General features: G+C 36.4%; 2 protein-coding genes across 4 annotated transcripts; both read left to right on the top strand.

Annotated features, from left to right (window-relative positions):
- The first annotated feature begins 1016 nt into the window (after positions 1 to 1016).
- On the top strand, positions 1017 to 4322 carry LOC113068921 (succinate dehydrogenase [ubiquinone] iron-sulfur subunit, mitochondrial-like). Its single transcript, XM_026241860.1, has 8 exons — positions 1017 to 1295; positions 1928 to 2061; positions 2204 to 2289; positions 2654 to 2790; positions 2882 to 2998; positions 3076 to 3177; positions 3350 to 3472; positions 3794 to 4322. The coding sequence occupies exons 1-8, from the start codon at positions 1236 to 1238 to the stop codon at positions 3872 to 3874; spliced, it is 840 nt and encodes a 279-aa protein (XP_026097645.1). The 5' UTR covers positions 1017 to 1235; the 3' UTR covers positions 3875 to 4322.
- Positions 4323 to 4380: 58 nt separating this feature from the next.
- Positions 4381 to 16673, top strand: LOC113068918 (cation-transporting ATPase 13A2-like). Of its 3 annotated transcripts, none has more exons than XM_026241854.1 (29): positions 4381 to 4535; positions 6376 to 6473; positions 6551 to 6718; positions 6850 to 6908; positions 7294 to 7363; positions 7449 to 7528; positions 7628 to 7705; positions 7793 to 7862; positions 8040 to 8174; positions 8267 to 8333; positions 8429 to 8557; positions 8667 to 8828; positions 9222 to 9332; positions 9448 to 9494; positions 9686 to 9874; positions 10911 to 11117; positions 11599 to 11706; positions 12058 to 12214; positions 12347 to 12458; positions 13138 to 13262; positions 13440 to 13627; positions 13729 to 13821; positions 13928 to 14007; positions 14146 to 14298; positions 15028 to 15124; positions 15212 to 15435; positions 15533 to 15684; positions 16065 to 16237; positions 16305 to 16673. In XM_026241854.1, exons 1-29 carry the CDS (start codon positions 4523 to 4525, stop codon positions 16470 to 16472), a joined length of 3513 nt encoding a protein of 1170 aa, XP_026097639.1. In that variant the 5' UTR covers positions 4381 to 4522; the 3' UTR covers positions 16473 to 16673. The 3 variants fall into 3 exon arrangements, with proteins under 3 accessions (XP_026097639.1, XP_026097638.1, XP_026097640.1); XM_026241853.1 differs by having other exon boundaries at positions 4381 to 4541; XM_026241855.1 differs by lacking the exon at positions 4381 to 4535 and adding an exon at positions 5162 to 5469.
- The last annotated feature ends 1398 nt before the right edge of the window (positions 16674 to 18071 follow it).

Genomic DNA, 18071 nt, shown 5'->3' with positions numbered 1-18071 from the left:
CAGGAGTCACTGCAGATCTCTAGCTGGAAATAAGGCAAGACCGATTAGCACCATTCCTGTTTTACCTTGAAGGGATGTTTTAATGGTCCTTCAACCGTAATTCTTGATGTCTCTCAAACTAGAGAGGAAAACCTCACTTAAGATCAATTCGCATCTCGGGAACTCCATAAGATTAAATATGTGTAGGCCAGTTTTCTGCTGTTATAGCCATGGTGAAGCAGCTGAGCTTCTCAGACAATGGACTGCTGTGTCATTGTGCTCTGTTATATGGGTTTATCTCAAAGTGCTGTCAAAGGTGTTTTAAAATACTTTATACCCTATTTTTCCTTCCAAAGTGATGAGTTTTGCAGAATAAATACCTTTGTGTGTGCCATTTATTTTGCTGTGGATCAGCAAAATTTTGTACAGCTAAAACCTGAATAATTGATTTCACTAATGTTTTCACACAGGTTAAGTAAGAAAATAATAAATGGACCACATCAAAGGGTGTAATATAGCAGGGTTTTAATGATGTATTAATATTTGTATACGAGTAGGAATAGTTCACAGAATAATGATGTCAGACATTTCATCCAACTATTATGATGAAGTCTCTAAAATATGCAGCATTTTGCATAAGGGCAAATTTGTGCTACAGATAGTTCTCTGTTTAGATTCATAATGTCTGTTAATTTTTAGGGCTGAAAAAACAGGTTTTTCCTGTATGAACTATGAAACATGACATTTGGAGCTGTTGGAGGCCTTATCTGCTTATGTTTTTTCATTTTCAATGTCTGTCTCCAGAACGGTTTCTTTTTTAATAGTTAAAATAATAGGGGACCTCACATAAAATTTATAACTTATATATATATATATATATATATATATATTATTTATATAAAATACTTTTTTACTTTTAATTATATATTTCTTTTTTTAATAATATTTTAATTTATTTTTATTATTATTTATATAAGCAAAAATTAGCTGATTATTTAAAAAACTCCCCATGGCTCTTTACAATTGTATTAATTTCCATGACTTTTCCAGGCCTGGAAAGCATAATGTTTCCAGGGTTTCCAATTCCAAAACAATTCATAGCTTCAAGTAGTTACTTAGTTGACTAGTCTTCGTGTCGCTTTTTATTGACGGAGGACAAATTCACGCCCGCTGACATTAGGAGGAGGAGCAGATTGCAAACAGTTGAAGCCGCTAACGTAAAAAGGAAATCCTACATAACAACACAGAAGTGGAAGATGTCTGCCTGCATTTCTTTCACTCGCAGCGCCGTTGCTTTCCGCAACAGTAGGACGTTGGTAAGTTGTTTACGAATTCTGACCCGTCAACATCTTAATGCGTGTGTAAGGTGATTATATGAAGATGTGTGAGAGCTTCGTGATTTATTAGGAAGTTCTAGTTTGGAAATTTACCGAGTGACTCTTGTTCATTAGGCTGAGCTGGTTAGCTGACAGATCCAGAGTTAACCTGTTGTTTAGTCATGTTAACGTTACTTAACCGCTGTTAAGCAGCATATAAAAACGTCGGCTTCATCAGATTACATGTAAATGTAACTTTGTTTCGAATTAAACTGACCTTTTAGTATGGAGAAGTGATGTCTGAATCAACTGTACGTTACATAGCTTACCAATGTGAGTTGAGTAACGAGGTGATATAACTCCCGCACACTTCTCCGTTTCACCTAGAGGTGGCGCTGTGAAAAGCCAATCGCCAATTCCAGTGGCTTCATTTTTATATATATATATTTTCAGACCAAATGCTCCTTGGATAAAAAGATATTGGCATATTTATGTATTTACTAACTTGACAAAGCCATGAAAATAATATTGATCTGTTTTAATTGGAGGGATGCACTTTTTTTATTTATGTAATGTCTGTAAACTCAGTATTTAGCATCACATGTCACATGTCTTTCCTCTCACTGCCCCAGCTGGTACGATATGCCCAGACAGCAGCTGCCCCTGCCCCTGAGCCAAAAATAAAGAAATTTCAGATTTACAGATGGGACCCTGACAGACCTGGTGACAAGCCTCGCATGCAAACCTACGAGATTGATTTGAACACGTAAGCACCAATATTTACACTGAAGTTATAGTCACATATAGTGTTTTCCTAATTTATTTGTTGTCATGTCTTCCATATCCCAATGCTATTATTTATTAAGAATTAAATATCGCAAAATTTTAATGACACTTTCTCATCCTAGATGTGGTCCAATGGTTCTCGACGCACTCATCAAAATTAAAAATGAAATGGACCCGACACTCACCTTCAGACGCTCATGTCGAGAGGGTAAAAACACACACACACACACACACACACACACACAAAATGGAACTAAGAATAAATATGTTTTACTCCTTTGAGCACAAATTAAAATCAATTCTGTGCCCTGTTAAAGAGACGTCAACCTCAAAAATGAAAATGTGTTTAAAAAAATCCACTCAACCTCTGGCCATTCAAGATTTAGATGAGTTTGTTTCTTCAACAGAACAGATTTGGAGAAATTTAACAAAAGGCTGCATCACTTGCTCACCAGTGGATCCTTTGAATCTACTTCTTCATCTACATTTTAGCAAAAATGTTTTGGTTAACTATTCTGTTGATATGTAACATCACGATGACAGAATGTTATGAAATTTCTGTAATTTGACAGGCATCTGTGGCTCATGTGCTATGAACATCAACGGAGGAAACACTTTAGCCTGTTTAAACAAAATAGATACAAATACCAGCAAAGTGACAAAGATTTACCCCCTGCCTCACATGTATGTGGTCAAAGATCTTGTACCTGTGAGTAAACTGATTTTTTTTTTCTCAAATAGAATAAACCTAAAATTTCAAACTTATCCTACACTCATGTTTCCTGTTTTTTTGTTTTTAGGATATGAGCAACTTTTATGCACAGTACAAGTCCATCGAGCCCTATTTGAAAAAGAAGGACGAGACAAAGCAGGGAAAAGAGCAGTACCTCCAGTCAATCGAGGACCGTCAAAAGCTGGTTCGAGACCCTCTATTCTGCTGATTGTCTCTGTGTGAAGGGTGATTGTGATTTTTGCTAATGTTTTTTGCTCATAGGATGGCCTGTATGAATGCATTCTGTGTGCATGCTGCAGCACTAGTTGTCCTAGTTACTGGTGGAATGGAGATAAGTACCTTGGTCCAGCTGTGCTCATGCAGGTATGTATTTTTCTCTTTATAACACTGCTTATATGGCAAAAAAACAGCCATTTATCATTGTTTATTGATTTTACAAAAAAAAATCTCCCAGTTAAGGCTTGATTAGTCTGGATCAGCATTGAGTTTGACATCTTTGGCCTCACATCTCTGTTGTTTTGTACCCAATTCTCAGGCGTATAGGTGGATGATTGACTCTCGTGATGAGTTTACAGAAGAGCGTCTGTCCAAATTACAGGACCCTTTCTCCCTCTACCGCTGTCACACAATAATGAACTGTACAAAGACATGTCCCAAGGTATGCCATTTCCCCATCAAACTGCATAGCTACACTTTGCTTAGATGAATTCGACTCTCTGTTATTGAAAATTAAAGGGACAGACCACCCCCTGTCATTTACTCACCCTCATCATTTCAACCAAAAATTTTTTGTGACTTGGTTTCTTCTGTAGAACATTAAAGAAGATATTTGAAATGATGTTGGTTGCCAAAACTATTTTGTTGTTATTTTTGGTTGGACTGTCCTTTTAATAAACGTTTATTTGCAATAGCAAATATGCTTAGTGTCTCACATTTTTCCTTACTTAATTTGATCTATTCTGTCCTCTCTTCTGTTTAGGGACTCAATCCTGGAAAAGCCATAGCAGAAATTAAGAAAATGATGGCCACTTACAAAGAAAAGAGATCGTCTGCCATCTGACTTGTTAATGCAGGAAATATCATGTACTTAATGGTTTAAATTATTGTGTAAATGTGTGAATTAAGCATGGAGTGGTCGCAAACATGGGATGTTTTGTTATTTGATGGTGGAGACCTGTATTTACTGCTAATGAACAGTGAATTTACAACTGGACCTGCATTTCATTTTCATTTAAAGTCATTTGTAGTTACACTGTACATGAATATATCCAAATCAGGAACTTGTAAAAATGGCATAATATTTAACACATAATAGGATTAGTATTTGTCTTGTGTCCTATTTTTTCCTTGTGTGGTAGATTCGTACTGTACACGTAATGTGCTATGCTTGCTATAAAAACATACAAATATCTGCATTTTTGTTTACAAAATGTGTGCCTTTCATAGGTTAGAAGATATGTTTTATAGTAGTAAAGTGCATGCTTCTACAGAATAAATTAGATTTAGAGAAGAAAGTCCCGTGTTGTTCTCAAGGTGGCGCTGTTGAATGGGTGAGATGACAAAAGATCGTAAAGGAAGAAAGACTATGGCGTCACATTCAGAGGGCTGACACTTGAATCACAAAATGTTAGTTTCTGCGATAATGTGTAATGAAAACGATGGCCCTTGAGTAAAAGTATGGCTTTAGTACTCACGTTATAGTTCATATATGGATTCAGCAGGTATGGGTAAGTGCAGTTCGCCTGTGCATGTCTAGACTAACATTAGATGAATGTCACTGGAGCTGAACGCATGGAACAGATGCATCCCATTAGGTCTTATTGACTGCAGTTTAATCCATAAAATTGTCTATTTACAAGCTGTACATTTCTTTACCCGGATATGTATATAAAACTGGATGTCATATTTGTTCAGCGAATCGAAACGGTGTTACAAACGAGGAGTTTACGGTTCTGTTTGAATCGCTCAGATCGGTCGAGTCAACATGATGGAGCAAAAAGTTACTTTTAATAGGCGAATAGCAATAATGGTACAAAACATACGTGTTTTTTTTAAATTAACACGCGTACGAAAGAGGCTTGATTTTCATAACGCAGTGGGCTTCAAAAATTCTATTAAAACGTCCAAAAAATAAAATAAAGTTACGACTGATGTTATTATATTAGTATGAATATAAATTCATTTTTAGGTTCAAAGTCAGTAAGCCATTGCTGCAAAAAAAAAAACTCACCTAGGCTAATATTTAACGCTATTAAAATTATTTAACCGTATAAAAAAATCTACTCGCGTGTACATATCGTTAAATTTAAACGTTTTAAAGCCTCGCCGGTGTTGTGATGCATTTACGTAATGAAGACATAAAAAATAAACGAATCGAGTTGAACCGGTTCTTTAATTCGAACCCTTCAAAAGAACCGATTCTCTTAAATGAATCATTCTAGAGTGGAAGCACACCACCGGCTTTACATAGGAATGTAGGCGGAGCTTTCACGTTACTGCTTTGGTTTACTTGAACGTTTGCATTTCCTTTCTCACGTTCAGGTTTAGTGTGGATATTTCGGCCAAAAGGAACAATAATGTCGTAGACTAGTCTTGTGTTTAATATTTTTTAGAAGTTTTGCTAGGAACTTGCATCAGGAAAAAGACCAAAGGGTGGTAAGATCTTTTGCATTTCTTGAAAAATACACCTATATTCGTTTAGCACATATCATTTTATAAAGTAATAGTTTTAATTTTTAGAACTGTCTGAAACTACAGTAGAGTATGTTTGACATTGAGTCAAAGTCAGTTGACTGCACAAATAATGTACTGAAAGGAGTATTATGTTTCTAGCACATTTGCTGCTGGTTATTCCCCCTCGTTTGTTGTCTTCTCTGCTTTACTGAGATGACTGAACCTGTATTTCAAGCTCTGCATCGTAAACCTGCTAGAAAAGATTCTTTAAATAACACTGTATTTTGTTTTGTTTCCATTGTATTGCCAAGTTTCTGTTTCTGAAATAGTCAATTTCTTACGAATATCCTTCAGCTCACCTTTATAAATATTTTAATATGTATATTGTAGTGTTGTTAGCACTATAGTGACCTAAATGCAATTAAATCTTGGAACACTAAAAAATCAAGTTGTTTGTACTAAAAGTTTGTTGTTTTGTGGTTTCTCGCTTCAGTTTGAAGCTAGCATTTGTAGAGTGAAACTAAGCATTTCTGATCACAAAGCAAGCACATGACATGAAAAAAAGAAGAAAAACTCCAGACTCTCAAGTTTCTCAGCCTTAACCTTTTAAAACCTGTTGACAAACCTTTCTTCAAAACTTAAAAAACCAAGTAGCCATTTCACAGTGACGATTTGCCAGCATGTTAATTACAACATGAATGTGTTTGCTGCCAATATTATAACTGATGTTGTACACTACTGACGCCATATATTGATGCTAGAGTCTATTCTTGTATTTACTAAAAGGGTGTGCACACTAGACGGGTTATAAAGTGTGTTTGCATTAATTTCCTAGTGCACTTGAGTAACTACTGCTCAAAAGGACTAATCACGGATGTTGTCTTTTAGGGAGCTGTGGTCCGGGGCTGGATGGGGCGACCTCCCCAGACACAGAACCGCTCATAAAGGATCCAAGACCCGAGGAGCTCATTGCCGTCTCACATATGGTACTATTTTGGAATAATACAAATCAGTTTCTTGTTATGCTAGAACAGATCATTTTATCATGTGATTTGTTTCTCAGGACGTTCAGGGGTACAAATGGGTGTGCTGGAAGGTGTGGTTGTGCCGTTTTGGGGGGGTATGTTCTTTAGGCCTGCTGTTAGTGCTCTTCAACTGGCGCCCTCGCCTCGGCATCCTGGCCCGCTGCAAATCCTGCCCCATTTCAATGGCAGATGTTTTACTATTAAAGGTATTAAAGTTTGTTTCACTGAGACTTTAGGTAATGGTTGTTCAAATATTTTCAAGTGGAAGAAGAACATACAGTAAAACACAACACTTTTCATAATAAGTGAGGGATATTTTTTAATTTGTTTGTGACAGGACCGATATGGACAGGAGTTTGTTGTAGATGTGCTTACAGAGGAGATTGAGGAAGGCAGGTGAGGCCGGCAGTACATTTATTACTCATGCTTCTCCTTTTTGTATTTATGTGCTTTTAAAGTTTCTTTCAGAAAGGAACTAGATACTTGTTAACCCATTCTTTGCATTTTTAAAAAAATGCTAAAAATTAAAGGTGCAAACTTTGGATGGAAACCCGGCTAGTGTGACACTATTTTCATGACAATTAGGCATTTTCACACTTAAATTGTCATTGCTGTAATGCAAGAAAAAGTCTAAAGTATTTCAGTGGTTGTATATAATTATATATAATGTAAAAATGTTTTTTGTCGTGGTAGTAATTGTTATACTTGAATGAATTAATTCTGATATTAATAAAAATGTTATTACATGTAATAATAAAATTTAACGCTTGAACTTTTCCAGTTTGGAGTTTGCAGTAGTAGAAGCAGATGAGAATGAATGGAGAGACACTGTGCAGCTACACAGTGAAAAGGTAACATAAGGGCAGTCAAAACAGACTGTGTGATGTGCATTTTGAGTCCATCTGCTTGATCGTATCTCGTTTTTCTTTCATCTAGAAAACATTGCTCAGATACTATGTGTTTGAGGGCATGCGCTACATATGGATTGCCAGAAAAGGAGCCTTTTGCAAAGCGAGGTACTGTTTCATATTTCTTTATGTATGTGTTGGTTTCCTCTCTTTATGGTTATGAAGATGTCTGAAATGGTGAGGTAGTAAATGAACTTCTGTCTCCAGCATTCTCAATGAAGGCTGGTCCTGCGCTGACCTGCATGACCGACAGCAAGGACTGAGTAAAGCAGACCAAAGCACAAGGTCTGTACCTTTTTTATGCCAATAAGAGCAATTAATATAACTGCTTTTTTAGATGCTTTAAATGCTTACACTTCCTTTGTTCAACAGAAAGCAGATTTTTGGGGCCAATATTATTGATGTACCTGTGAAGTCTTATTTGCAACTTCTCTTTGAGGAGGTAGACCTGTTCTCCTTTACTTTTTTAAACTCTATAATAATTAAAAACACTGTAAAATCTATATATTGCATTTATAAACACTGTGTGTTGATTAAACGGCATCATTCCCTGGATTTGTGAATGAAATGGTTTGTGAAAGGTTCACACATTAATCTGCTCTGTATCTTTTTTTTCCAGGTTCTCAATCCATTCTACATATTTCAGGTGTTCAGCATCATCCTGTGGATGTCAGACAGATACTATTATTATGCTGCTTGTATTCTAATCATATCATTAATTTCAATCGGCGTGTCCCTTTATGAGATCCGTAAGGTATGCTGGTATTATTTGCGTGTTCAAGTCTTCAGAGCTCTTTTGATGTATTTTGACTTGAAATAGTATGGGGTTGTTTTTTGTCTCTGTAGCAAAGCACCACTCTCCGCCGCATGGCCCGGATGATAGTGAACGTGACCGTGCGCAGAGACGTGGGAGGTAAAGCTGCCTATCAAATGCCAGAAATAGCCACAATGTTTCCAGTGTTGATTAGGTTTTTTTGTGTAACTACGATTGTTTGTTTGTTTTTCCAGAGGAGTGTGTGAGCTCTGAGGAGCTGGTTCCAGGGGACTGTATTGTGATTCCATCCGAGGGTTTGCTTCTGCCCTGTGATGCCGCCCTGCTGGCAGGGGAGTGCATGGTGAACGAAAGCATGCTGACTGGTGAGAGAATACAGACCACCTCTGAAATTGTGCATTGCAGTGAATCTGCATGCTTTTAGATGCTTTCCCGTTCTTCTGTTCTCACTTTTTGTTCTGTACTCACTGACAGGTGAGAGCATACCAGTGATGAAGACGCCATTGTCTGTGTCTGAAGCCACATACAGTCCAGAGTCTCAACGCAGACACACTTTGTTTTGCGGCACACAACTCATCCAGGCTAAAGGAGCCGGGTCTGCTGGGATTGGGGCCATTGCTGTTGTAACACGCACAGGTGACTTAGAAATAAATAATTTGTTGTTGTTGACTTTCTAATTAACAAAGGATCCTGAAAAAAGATGTTACTGTTTCCACAAACACTACTGATTTTAGTATACATAAAAATATGTTTCTTGACCAAATCAGCATATTTGAATGAACACTGGACACTGAAGAACACAAAAAAAATCAGCTTTGCATCACAGGACAAAATGACATTTTAAAATATTTCCAAATATGACTATTTTTACTGTGTTTTATCAAATGAATGCAGCCCTTGGTGAGCATTAGATACTTCTTTTAAAACTTTTGAAAATCATACCGACCCCAAACTTTACAACAGTACAGTATGTAGAAGACCGAGAAGCCATAAAATGACTTTTGTTGTTTTCTCCTTAATGTTCCTCAGGCTTTTTTACTGCCAAAGGAGACCTTATTAGTTCTATCCTTTACCCTCAGCCATTAGACTTCCGCTTCTACAAGGATGCAATGAAGTTCCTACTATTTCTAGGAATTGTGGGTAAGTTGGATTATTTGCAAGCTTCATATATGTATGAGATATAATGACATTTGTTTCTGTTAGTCTCATAATGCAGAATATGGGCCTTGGTTGATAATGAATGTCTGTATTTCAGCTCTGGTCGGCACGATTTATAGCATTGTGATACTTTCAAAGAGCAATGTAAGTAATTTTAAGTTCATGTCTGGTCTGTCTTACTTCCCTTTATTGTTAGTCAAGGTTTCTTTCACTATAGCAATTTGGATTTAGATGCTTTCATCTGAAACAAAAACTGTTAATTACAACTGTTAATTAAAGTAATTACACCTCAAGATTTTTTAATTTGGCTGTGAATCCACTTCTTCTGTCATCAGACAACCTGGCAAGAGCTAGTCATCCGGTCTCTGGATATTGTGACAATAATAGTCCCACCTGCTCTTCCTGCTGCTATAACTACAGCCACTATCTATGCCCAGAATCGGCTGAAGCGTCATGGGGTGTTCTGCATCAGCCCACCTCGTATTAATATCTGTGGCAAGACATCACTTTTCTGTTTTGATAAGGTGAGAGAATAAAGTTTTGAGAGATCCTTTGTTGGAATGATCTTTATTGCTAAATTAAAAATGCTGTGCTGATGATTCAGATCTTGTGGAGGGATGGTTCAACTCAGGCATATTAATATTAAGCCTTTGCTTAAATCTTATATTTGGCTATTAAAAGCCTAAGCTTCAAGCTGTTAAAATAAACTTTGTTTTATTACTCAGTGCAGACGTCTATTTGTATAACGTTTACATCATCAGTGCCCTGGGCATGACCAATAGTCAGCTTATTTCCTTCACTGTCAGTTTGTGACAACTCCCCATGTCACTTCCTTTTACACACAATCTAGTAAACATGGATGGGTTTATTGACTACTAGATTGTTAACCTTGGATTTCTTTGCATATGTATATTTTAATATTTAGCTTTTATTTTGTAATCTATACTCAGTAAATTTGATAAAATAAAATGTAATTACATTTAATTTAAAAAAATTTTTTTTAGATATATTTAAAAAAAAAATTTTTTTTACAACAAAAAAGAGAGATTTTATGACACTTAGGATATAGTGAGAGCAAATGCTTTTTACCGATTTAGCTTACTCTGAATTGATCCCTTCATTCTTAACAATATTATTGCATTCTTGCAAGCATCATGTGGTTTCAAAGTGAAGGAAAAGAGTTTGTTAGAGGGCTGCATTGTGCAAGAGAGTTTTAGCCATGACTGTTAAGATCTCTGCCTTTCATTTGCTTATCATCTCTGCTGCTGTCTTGCTAAATATCAACATCCTGTCAAGTGAATGAGAACCCCCTCTATGTACCGCAGTCAAACATCCTCACCACACTGTGTGTGTGTGTGTGTGTGTGTATATATATATACATTGTGTGAACTGCTCAAAGAATTTGTTTATCATTACTGTTGATCTTACAGTGTTCTTAACACATTTTAAAGTTAAGACAGTAAGGAAATTTTCTTTTGGTTCAGTTAAACAGTTGTGACAAAGATGGCAAAGTTCTATATATTGCTTGTAAAAACTGACTGAATGCTGTGATCGTTTCAGACTGGCACTCTTACAGAGGAGGGTCTGGACGTATGGGGCGTGATGGAAGTGAGTGGAGCAGGATTTAGTGAGCTGGTCCCTGACCCTCGCTCTTTCTCTCCTGGACTCATGCTCTCTGCACTTGCCTCCTGCCATTCTTTGGCTTTGCTGGGGGGTCAAGCACTCGGAGACCCACTAGAGCTCAAAATGATAGAATCCACCGGATGGGTAATGACTGGTTTTTCGCCAATGTTTCATATTCCTAAAGAGATAGTTAATAGCCAGAAATTTACATTATTTCCTTATCTATTCACTGTCATGTCCTTCCAAATCTGTATGACTTCATATTTTCTGTGGAACATAAAAATATATTTTTTGTCTGTACAGTGGACATCAATGGTATCTAACTGTACAGAATGAGATACATAACACTAGCAGTAGCTCTTTTCAATACATTGAAAGTGAACAGTGACCAAGGGCTGTCAAATTTCAAAAGTGACAAAAAACTAAAATAAAGGTAACTTCTCCTTTTGGGTTCTACTGAACAAATAAGGTTCGACAGGTTTGGGACAACATTTTGGATCGTAAATGATTTCAGTTATTTGTATCTGTATATCTTAAGTCTTTTACATATGACAGATATATGAATCTGCGTTTTGTTTAATTGGTTTTATGGCAACTTTGATGTCATCTTGCATGCAAATGACAGGAACTGACAGAGCCAGAGAATGAGATGGGACTTGACTCTGAATTTGGCAAACACAGAGTGCTAGCAGTGATGAGACCTCCTGCATCTGAGCTCCCGTCGCAAGGAAATGTAAGATGATTCATATACAGAACTAGATAATGGTCAACAGAAGCTCACAGAAATGACTTGAAAATTTGGGTCTTGATTGTGAATTGAATGGATAGCTTTTTTTTTTTTTTAGTTCATCCAAACATGACTGCCTTCACCTCTTCTGGGAAACACAAAATAAGATATTTTGAAAAAAAATTAAAAATAAATACCATTCAAAGTCAGTGGTGTTAAGTGCTGTTTGGACTTCTGTTTTTTTTTAGGTTTGGAACGGCATGTGGATTAATTTTTGGTTCAACTATCTTCATCCCAGATACTGGATAAGTATAATGTTTCAATCCTGATTTTCCTGTCCTCTTATGTGTTTTTCAGTCAGTCAGTCAGCCAGTGGCAATCGTACGGCGATTCCCGTTTTCCTCTTCTTTGCAAAGGATGAGTGTGGTGACCGTTGGTCCAGGTGGAGCTTCTCCTGTTGCATTCCTTAAAGGAGCACCTGAAATGGTTGCCAGCTTCTGCCGTAGAGAAAATTGTGAGGACCTGACTCTTAAAACTTGTCCTGGTTTTTATGTCACCTTGAGAAGAACAAGCAGGAGTATATGGATCACTGCCCATTTATTTTTGCACTCAGTTTTGTTCTGTCTTTGTGCTCTCCTTGTGACAGTGCCTTCTCATTTTTCACCCATTCTCCGGGAGTACGCCAGCCAGGGCTTCAGGGTCCTTGGATTTGCCTACAAGCACCTCACTAAGGAGACCGACCTAAGCACTGTTGAAAGGTCAGCTGTTTCGTTTCATAAACAATAATATTCAAAGATTGAGGGTTGCTAAGATTTATTAATGTTTTTGAAAAACACCTGTTATGCTCACCAAGTCTGTATTTGTTTGAACTCAAATACAGTGAAAACATTGTGAAATATTGTTATTATTATTTAAATAGTTCTTTAATTAGTATTTAAATAGTAGTATTTAAATATTTTCTCTTTTAATGTATTTTGTGTCACATGATTCATCAGAAATGCTAACTTGGTGATCAAAGAAACATTTCTTATTATCAGTGTCATTAATGTAGAAAACCGTTTTGCTGCTTAATATTTTTGAGGAAATCATTATACTTTTTGTATTGTAAATAAATAGTTAAAAAACAATTAACATTATAAATTTTATTGCTTTCATTTTATTTTTTTAATTTAATACATCTTTGCTGAATAAAATTATTAATTTGTTTAATTGTACTGTTCCCAGGCAATTTAACATTATTATTATTTAACATAATATTAAAATTTTAATACATTATTTGTTGGATAAATGTATTCATTTTGTTTAAAAAAAATCATACTGACCCCAAACTTTAGAAAATGTGTGTATTTAACTTATTTTGTATATAATAAATAGATGTTTAAAAACAGACTGATGCATGCCTGCTGCCTCATGGTCACAGTAAATGTTTGTTTGTAGGGTGGAGGTGGAGAAAGACATGAACTTCCTGGGTCTGTTAGTAATGAAGAACCAGCTGAAGCCAGAGAGTGCAGAAGTTATTCGCACTCTTAAACTGGCACAAATACGGCCTGTTATGGTTACAGGTATGTCCAAAAGTAACCTGTAAAAATCATCTAAAAAAGCTTACAGTGTAAATTTATAACCATGAATTGCTTCTGCCCTAGTTATATTGTCACTAAAGTTCAAATTATTGTATTCATTGGCCTCTCTGTGTCTCCAATTGAAAATGATTTGCCATGCTGTTTTTCTGCTCTTATCAGGTGACAATATTCTCACTGCTGTGAATGTAGCACGTGCGTGTGGAATGGTGCTGTCACATGAGAAGGTTATTTTTGTTCATGCATCGCCCCCTACTGCCAGTTCAATGGCCTCACTGCAGTTTCATCAAGGAGATGGTGCAGCAGCAGCCACTGATAATACTCAGGAGACTATTGATATTCCAGCACAGGTTTGCTTTACAGATTTTACCACTGACATATCACATAATAATGTCTTTTTATAAATTCAGAACAGCAAAGAGCTTAATATATCTTCTTCTTGTACCACAAGGGTCTCTATCAGAACGGTGCTGGCTATCATTTGGCTATAAATGGGATGTCCTTTGCAGCACTTTGTGATCATTTCCCTGAATATCTGCCCAAGGTGACTTAGATTAAGTTTTAGGAGTATTGATCCATTCCAATTTTAGACTGGTGGACACCAATGCATTTTCTGGAGATTGGCAGTGCTCATTGTCTTTGTGTTCCAGATTCTGATGAGAGGAACAGTGTACGCCCGCATGACCCCAGAACAGAAAACCCAGCTGGTAAAAGCACTGCAGAAACTCAAGTGAGTCCAGTATTTGTGGTTTTGTACAGTTGCTTGAAATGTAGATTGATAAATTATCATTAATGCATAACCAGTGAATTTGTTAGCAGGGCTTTGTAACACTGAATATAACGGCCATATCTCCCGACCCGTGTGCAGTTACAGGGTGGGCATGTGTGGTGATGGTGCCAATGACTGTGGAGCACTGAGGGCTGCTGATGTCGGTGTGTCGTTGTCTGAGGCTGAGGCCTCCGTGGCGTCTCCTTTCACATCCAAGTCTAACAACATTAGCTGCGTGCCTCTACTCATCAAGTAAGTAACACACTTTTACCATTCTTATGCATGGATTTTATGCAGAAATTGAATAATAAATATAATTTTTGGCTTAAGGTATTTTAATAGGATCAGTATCTGTATTTTATCAATATATAATTTAATCTCTCTCTCTCTCTCTCTCTCTCTCTCTCTCTATATATATATATATATATATATATATATATATATATATATATATATATATAATTTTTATTTATTAAAATGTGTTCTTAATTGCATTTAATAAATTGTTGTTATGTTTGTGAATATTATTATTGTGAATAATTTATTACAACAACAATTATTATTATTGTTACTATTTTTATTAATAATAATGATGATCATGATGATGATGATTAGTTTAATAAACAACAATACTAATAAAAATGTATTTAATTGGACATTGTATTCTTGATCGATGTTATTACTAAGATATAATATCAATATATATTGGCCATTTATATGCATTGATGATGATGATGATGATGATGTTTTTAGTTTTGATAATAATTATTACTTTTAATGATTAATAGTAGTCTTTTAATAAGATATTGTATTCTTGACTTACATTTGAATAATAATATCATTGTATGTTTATATGAGTATTTATATTTATTTATAATAATAATAATAATTAGCTTACGATGGAGATGATTATTACTATTATTATTATTATTATACAACAAAATCTAATGTCTGCTTTGTTTGAAATGAAAATGTAAACAGGGAAGGCAGGTGTTCACTGGTGACATCATTCAGTCTTTTCAAGTACATGGCTTTGTACAGTCTGATCCAGTTTGCCTCTGTACTTATTCTCTACACTGTGAGTGTTCGCCGATCCATTTATACGCTAAAATCAATGTACAAATATACAATGATTTAATTACGTGGTTTATTTGGTCTATCGTAGGAGAAAACAAACTTGGGAGACTTGCAGTTCCTCTTCTTTGATTTATTTTTGGTGACCGTTTTGGCTATAGTGATGGGACGGGGAGGTCCCAGCGATGAGCTCCATCCCCAGCGACCCGCTGCCAGTCTTCTGTCTCTCCCAGTCCTGTCTAGTTTACTGCTGCACACTGTGCTGCTGATCCTAGCCCAGGTGTCTGCTCTGGTTATCACTGTGTCACAAGACTGGTAAGCATCTAACACCTAGATTTCGGGTAACATAAAAAAAAAAAAATCTGTGAAGCTTCATTTAACTGTTGTTTTATAACTCTGTGACCGTTTTCAGGTATGTGCCTCTAAATTCCACTGTGACGGGGGCTGCGAACTTGCCCAACATGGAGAACACGAGCATATTTGCCTTATCGGGATTCCAGTATATCATCATGTCTATTGTGATAACCAAAGGATATCCTTACAAAAAACCACTCTGTTACAATTGTGAGAACTGAAACTTTGACCTTGTTGCGTACAGTTAGACCTGTTTAACACATGAGCTATTTTTACAGAAAATGCATCAATTCACCAAAAACCTATTTATCACAAAACAACATAAAATAATGGCGTAAACAAATGATACTGTTTGTTTGAAAAAAGATGTTTCTGACTGAATCCAGATGATTTGAGCAGTTTATAGTGCCAGTTTGGGGTTTGAGTTCCATTTATGTTGACCAATTACCATTTAGATGTACTGTAAATGTGTTTCACCTTTTTATATTTCCTCTTGTTATAATTTTCATCTCCCAGTCCTGATAACCATTTTATAATCATAGTGATTTTTCAAGAAAGTGCTCATTGTGGCCGTTTTTTTTTCCCCTTAGTTTTGTTTGTAGGTGTACTGCTGGTTTTCTTTTCACTTATGAGCTGGCTGGTTCTGTTCAATCACACCATCATCCATCAAGTGCTGAAGCTCTATGACATCAACGATATGAACTATAAACTACTGCTGGTGGCTGTGGCTGCACTCAACTTCTTCATATGCTACATGCTTGAGGTAAAGACACATACACATATTACCACATGGCTTTGGAAACATGCTGCAAATATATTTCTCTTCACAGATTCTTATTGACCGAGGTGCCTTGAACTGCCTTCGCAACCTCAGAGGAAAACGCATGTCCAAAAAGCAGTACAAACGTCTGGATGCCCAGCTTGCAGAAACCCCTTCATGGCCGCCCCTGAACCAACCCTTGTTCCCAGCACAGTGCTCCGTCATCGGTGTTAGCTAACACCTACCTCAATGCACATATCCAGGGTTGCCAAAGATCTGATACCACCTCCTGGAGCACTAGTGAGGTTTGTGTACCGGGTGTTGTACTTGTCTGCCTATTATATATGGCACAAAAATCATCATGCAGCAACGAGAATTGACTGTTAGTGATGCTGTTTTTAATATGGAACATAAATGAAAAATAAAAACCTTGAAGTATTTTGAAAGGGTGTTCCGATTGATTCAGAAAAGGGGTGAAAACATTTCCCCAGAATATGTAATGTATTTAAGTACTAACTTAAGAATGTATTTACTATTTACCAAAAAATATTATATTTACAGTAAATTAAAAAAATGCCTATTGCCTTGAAAAGTGCTTAATTCGGTTACTAACCTAAATACAAAATACTGAGTGTTCCTAAACTTGTATTTTTTTGGCAAGAAGTGACAATTTTGTTCTCCTTGACTTGCTCGATGGAAAGAGTGCTTTATTCGCAAATGTTTTATGTGATATTGCATCTTTGGAAAGAAACATTTGTTGAAAGATGAAGTGGTACTAGATCTGACTGCAGCTGTATCACAAATATTAAGTAAATGATTTCATAATGTTTTATCTTGAAATTACCTTTTTAATTTTGATCATGTTGTCAAAACACTGCATGCAATAGCAAGGGGGCATAGATTCTGACATTATGACAAAGACATTAGCCAATCATAAGAGTGGCCGATTCCATAAGAGGACCCGCCCCTTAAAGGGATAGTTCACCCAAAAATCAAAATTGTCATTAATAACTCACCCTCATGTCGTTCCAAACCAGTAAAACCTCCATTTATCTTGGGAACACAGTTTAATATATTTTAGATTTAGTCTAGCTGAGTGTACGGTATACTGTCCATGTGCAGAAAGGTAAGAAAAACATCATCAAAGTAGTCCATGTGACATCAGAGGGACATCAGAGGGTCAGAGAGAATTTTTTGAAGCATCGAAAATACATTTTGGCCTGAAAATAGCAAAAACTATTACTTTATTCAGCATTGTCTTCTCTTATGTGTCTGTTGTGAGAGAGAGTTCAAAACAAAGCAGTGTATGATATCCGGTTCACGAACGAATCACTCGATGTAACCAAATCTTTTTGAACCAGTTCACCAAATCGAATTGAATCGTTTATATAGGCATTAATCCACAAATGACTTAATCTGTTAACTTTTTTAATGTGGCTGACACTCCCTCTGAGTTAAAACAAACCAATATCCCGGAGTAATTCACACTCAAACAGGACACTGACTGAACTGCTGTGAAGAGAGAACTGAAGATGAACACCGAACTGCTTTGTTTTGAACTCTCTCACAACAGACACGGAAAAGAAGACAATGCTGAACAAAGTCGTCGTTTTTGCTATTTTTGGACCAAAATTTATTTTCGATGTTTTCACAAATTCTCTGACCCTCTGATGTCACATGGACTACTTTGATGATGTTTTTCTTACCTTTCTGGACATGGACAGTAGACCGTACACACAGCTTCAATGGAGGAACAGAAAGCTCTCGGACTAAATCTCAAATATTTTAAACTGTGTTCTGAAGATGAACGGAGGTCTTACGGGTTTGGAACGACATG

The sequence above is a fragment of the Carassius auratus genome, unplaced genomic scaffold (assembly GCF_003368295.1).
Source record: "Carassius auratus strain Wakin unplaced genomic scaffold, ASM336829v1 scaf_tig00000254, whole genome shotgun sequence".
NCBI lineage: Eukaryota > Metazoa > Chordata > Actinopteri > Cypriniformes > Cyprinidae > Carassius > Carassius auratus.
Note: the sequence above shows the minus strand (reverse complement) of the source record. Positions and strands in the feature narration are given on the sequence as shown.

Bases quoted from the DNA above. Each gene is read 5' to 3' on its own strand.
- LOC113068918 (XM_026241853.1), top strand. The intron at 8,175-8,266 runs GTATGCTGGTAT...TTGTCTCTGTAG, and splicing joins CCCTTTATGAGATCCGTAAG to CAAAGCACCACTCTCCGCCG. The intron at 13,263-13,439 runs GTATGTCCAAAA...TGCTCTTATCAG, and splicing joins ACGGCCTGTTATGGTTACAG to GTGACAATATTCTCACTGCT.
- LOC113068921 (XM_026241860.1), top strand. From the start codon at position 1,236: ATGTCTGCCTGCATTTCTTTCACTCGCAGCGCCGTTGCTTTCCGCAAC. The intron at 1,296-1,927 runs GTAAGTTGTTTA...TCACTGCCCCAG, and splicing joins TCCGCAACAGTAGGACGTTG to CTGGTACGATATGCCCAGAC. The intron at 2,290-2,653 runs GTAAAAACACAC...GTAATTTGACAG, and splicing joins CAGACGCTCATGTCGAGAGG to GCATCTGTGGCTCATGTGCT.